Here is a 4,003-nt window from a genome sequence, read left to right as displayed (position 1 = left end):
TCTGTTCTCTTGTTCTCTCCTCTGTTCTCTACTTTGTTCTCTCCTCTGTTCTCTCTGTTCTCTCCTCTGTTCTCTCCTCTGTTCTCTCCTCTGTTCTCTCCTCTCTTCTCTCCTCTGTTCTCTTCTGTTTTCTCTTCTGTTCTCTCCTCTGTTCTCTACTTTGTTCTCTCTGTTCTCTCCTCTGTTCTCTCCTCTCTTCTCTCCTCTGTTCTCTCTTCTGTTCTCTCCTCTGTTCTCTTTGTTTTCTCTTCTGTTCTCTCCTCTCTTCTCTCCCCTGTTCTCTCTTCTGTTCTCTCCTCTGTTCTCTCCTCTGTTCTCTCTGTTCTCTCCTCTGTTCTCTCCTCTCTCTCCTCTGTTCTCTCCTCTGTTCTCTCTGTTCTCTCTTCTGTTCTCTCTTCTGTTCTCTCCTCTGTTCTCTTCTGTTCTCTCCTCTGTTCTCTCCTCTGTTCTCTCCTCTGTTCTCTCTTCTGTTCTCTCCTCTGTTCTCTCCTCTGTTCTCTCCTCTCTTCTCTCTTCTGTTCTCTCTTCTGTTCTCTCTGTTCTCTCTTCTGTTCTCTCCTCTGTTCTCTCTGTTCTCTCCTCTCTTCTCTCCTCTGTTCTCTCTGTTCTCTCTTCTGTTCCCTCCTCTGTTCTCTTTGTTTTCTCTTCTGTTCTCTCCTCTGTTCTCTCCTCTCTTCTCTCCTCTGTTCTCTTTGTTTTCTCTTCTGTTCTCTCCTCTGTTCTCTTCTGTTCTCTCTGTTCTCTCCTCTGTTCTCTTTGTTTTCTCTTCTGTTCTCTCAACTGTTCTCTCCTCTGTTCTCTACTTTGTTCTCTCCTCTGTTCTCTCTGTTCTCTCTTCTGTTCTCTCCTCTGTTCTCTTTGTTTTCTCTTCTGTTCTCTCCTCTCTTCTCTCCCCTGTTCTCTCTTCTGTTCTCTCCTCTGTTCTCTCCTCTGTTCTCTCTGTTCTCTCCTCTGTTCTCTCCTCTCTCCTCTGTTCTCTCTTCTGTTCTCTCTGTTCTCTCTTCTGTTCTCTCTTCTGTTCTCTCCTCTGTTCTCTTTGTTTTCTCTTCTGTTCTCTCCTTTGTTCTCTCCTCTGTTCTCTCCTCTGTTCTCTCTTCTGTTCTCTCCTCTGTTCTCTCCTCTGTTCTCTCCTCTGTTCTCTCTTCTGTTCTCTCTTCTGTTCTCTCCTCTGTTCTCTCTGTTCTCTCCTCTGTTCTCTCCTCTGTTCTCTCTGTTCTCTCTTCTGTTCTCTCCTCTGTTCTCTTTGTTTTCTCTTCTGTTCTCTCCTCTGTTCTCTCCTCTCTTCTCTCCTCTGTTCTCTTTGTTTTCTCTTCTGTTCTCTCCTCTGTTCTCTTCTGTTCTCTCTGTTCTCTCCTCTGTTCTCTTTGTTTTCTCTTCTGTTCTCTCAACTGTTCTCTCCTCTGTTCTCTCTGTTCTCTCCTCTGTTCTCTCCTCTGTTCTCTACTTTGTTCTCTCCTCTGTTCTCTCTGTTCTCTCTTCTGTTCTCTCCTCTGTTCTCTTTGTTTTCTCTTCTGTTCTCTCCTCTGTTCTCTACTTTGTTCTCTCCTATGTTCTCTCCTATGTTCTCTCCTCTGTTCTCTCCTCTGTTCTCTCCTCTCTTCTCTCCTCTGTTCTCTCTGTTCTCTCTTCTGTTCTCTCCTCTGTTCTCTTTGTTTTCTCTTCTGTTCTCTACTTTGTTCTCTCCTCTGTTCTCTCCTCTGTTCTCTCCTCTGTTCTCTTCTGTTTTCTCTTCTGTTCTCTCCTCTGTTCTCTCCTCTGTTCTCTTTGTTTTCTCTTCTGTTCTCTACTTTGTTCTCTCCTCTGTTCTCTCCTCTGTTCTCTCCTCTGTTCTCTTCTGTTTTCTCTTCTGTTCTCTCCTCTGTTCTCTCATCTGTTCTCTTTGTTTTCTCTTCTGTTCTCTCCTCTGTTCTCTTCTGTTTTCTCTTCTGTTCTCTCCTCTGTTCTCTTCTGTTCTCTCTTCTGTTCTCTCCTCTGTTCTCTCTGTTCTCTCCTCTGTTCTCTTCTGTTTTCTCTTCTGTTCTCTTCTGTTTTCTCTTCTGTTCTCTTCTGTTTTCTCTTCTGTTCTCTCCTCTGTTCTCTTTGTTTTCTCTTCTGTTCTCTCCTCTGTTCTCTTAGTTTTTTCTTCTGTTCTCTCTTCTGTTCTCTTCTGTTTTCTCTTCTGTTCTCTCCTCTGTTCTCTTCTGTTTTCTCTTCTGTTCTCTCCTCTGTTATCTACTATTCTGTTCTCTCCCCCCATCCTCTTCTCTTTCCTCCAGTGTGAGGGAGGTAGAGATGGATGCTGCCAGTAGAGGTAACGGTGCTGTGTTACCTGGGATCAGCAGGTTTGCTGTGTTGGCATGCTGCTCAGCCATATGGTTACCCACTGGGTGAACACTTTGATTAATGTTCCCCACAACACACTTTCTACACTTTTAGCTGATCCTGATAACAGGATCCCATCTCTCTTTTGCTCAGTAAACCAGGTGTTTTAATCGGCGTGTGCTTACTTAGATTTCGACCTTACGCCGATTCAGATAGTCAAATCAACACCTTACTCTTCTTATTACATAATCTGACTACTGCCATAATCAGTTTAATATAGGATTATTAGTGTGCATGTAAACGTACTCTCTCTCTCTCTCTTTTTTTCTCTCTCTTTCTCTAAATTCAATTCAAATGGCCTTTATTGGCATGGGAAACATGTTTAGATTGCCGAAGCAAGTTGAAATAAACAATAAACAAAAGTGAGAAGAAACAAATTTAACAACATCAACAAAAAACTCTTAGAAATGAACAGTAAACATTGCACTCAAAAAGGTTAGGATAAAGACATTTCAAGTGTTATATTTTCAGCTATGTACAGTGTTTTAGCAATGATCACACTTAAACACACACACATAGTCAGGTAGGTGGCTGTGCTGCGGTCTAAGCAGTAACGAGAAGGGGAACAGATGCTGGAGTCTCAATATCAATACGGCATGTGTGTGTGTTTGTGTATTACCCTGGCAGAGTGTGTGTGTATCTGTGTATTACCCTGGCAGAGTGTGTGTGTATCTGTGTATTATCCTGGCAGAGTGTGTGTGTATCTGTGTATTATCCTGGCAGAGTGTGTGTGTATCTGTGTATTATCCTGGCAGAGTGTGTGTGTATCTGTGTATTACCCTGGCAGAGTGTGTGTGTATCTGTGTATTATCCTGGCAGAGTGTGTGTGTATCTGTGTATTACCCTGGCAGAGTGTGTGTGTATCTGTGTATTACCCTGGCAGAGTGTGTGTGTATCTGTGTATTACCCTGGCAGAGTGTGTGTGTGTTTGTGTATTACCCTGGCAGAGTGTGTGTGTATCTGTGTATTACCCTGGCAGAGTGTGTGTGTCTGTGTATTACCCTGGCAGAGTGTGTGTGTATCTGTGTATTACCCTGGCAGAGTGTGTGTGTATCTGTGTATTACCCTGGCAGAGTGTGTGTGTATCTGTGTATTACCCTGGCAGAGTGTGTGTGTATCTGTGTATTACCCTGGCAGAGTGTGTGTGTATCTGTGTATTACCCTGGCAGAGTGTGTGTGTATCTGTGTATTACCCTGGCAGAGTTCAGCCATGAGACAGCACTAACAGGACAGGGACCTCTCAGGTGAGCCATTTACTGCTGCAAATCACACTAAATAACATTCTCTCAGAGAGTGTGTGTTGAGCAACTATACGAGGTGTGTGAAGTCGTTACGTGCCTACATTTGCTCCTGAGGAGCAGAGGGACGATGTCTCCATTGACACTTAAATGAACCGTACTCACACAGGTTCTTCTCTTTCTCCTGGTATAATGAGACATTACCACAGCAGAAACAATATGCAGATGCTCTATGTTATTTGGGATTATCCATTATCACCAGACATATGCTTTGTTCTGCCCTCTGTTTTATAGCCTGTTCCCACTAGTTGTGTATTTTGGTCTTCCTCAGTCATGTTAAGTGCTGCCATTCCCTAGCTCCTGGATGAGGCCCAGAGGGCCCCTAGTGAGACCAGGGGCAGGGA

The 4,003-nt window shown here is 43.8% G+C and overlaps 1 protein-coding gene across 1 annotated transcript in view; it reads right to left on the bottom strand.

Annotated features, from left to right (window-relative positions):
* The window catches only part of LOC120065852 (semaphorin-3D-like), a 70,125-nt gene extending 67,774 nt beyond the window's left edge, over positions 1-2,351 (bottom strand). Inside the window, exon 1 of the mRNA XM_039016900.1 lies at positions 2,309-2,351. Within this exon, the coding sequence (XP_038872828.1) occupies positions 2,309-2,351 (43 nt within the window). The remainder of the gene's footprint in view (positions 1-2,308) is intronic.
* Between the last annotated feature and the right edge of the window lie 1,652 nt (positions 2,352-4,003).

The sequence above is a fragment of the Salvelinus namaycush genome, chromosome 21, assembly GCF_016432855.1.
Source record: "Salvelinus namaycush isolate Seneca chromosome 21, SaNama_1.0, whole genome shotgun sequence".
In the NCBI taxonomy this organism is placed as follows: domain Eukaryota; kingdom Metazoa; phylum Chordata; class Actinopteri; order Salmoniformes; family Salmonidae; genus Salvelinus; species Salvelinus namaycush.
Note: the sequence above shows the minus strand (reverse complement) of the source record. Positions and strands in the feature narration are given on the sequence as shown.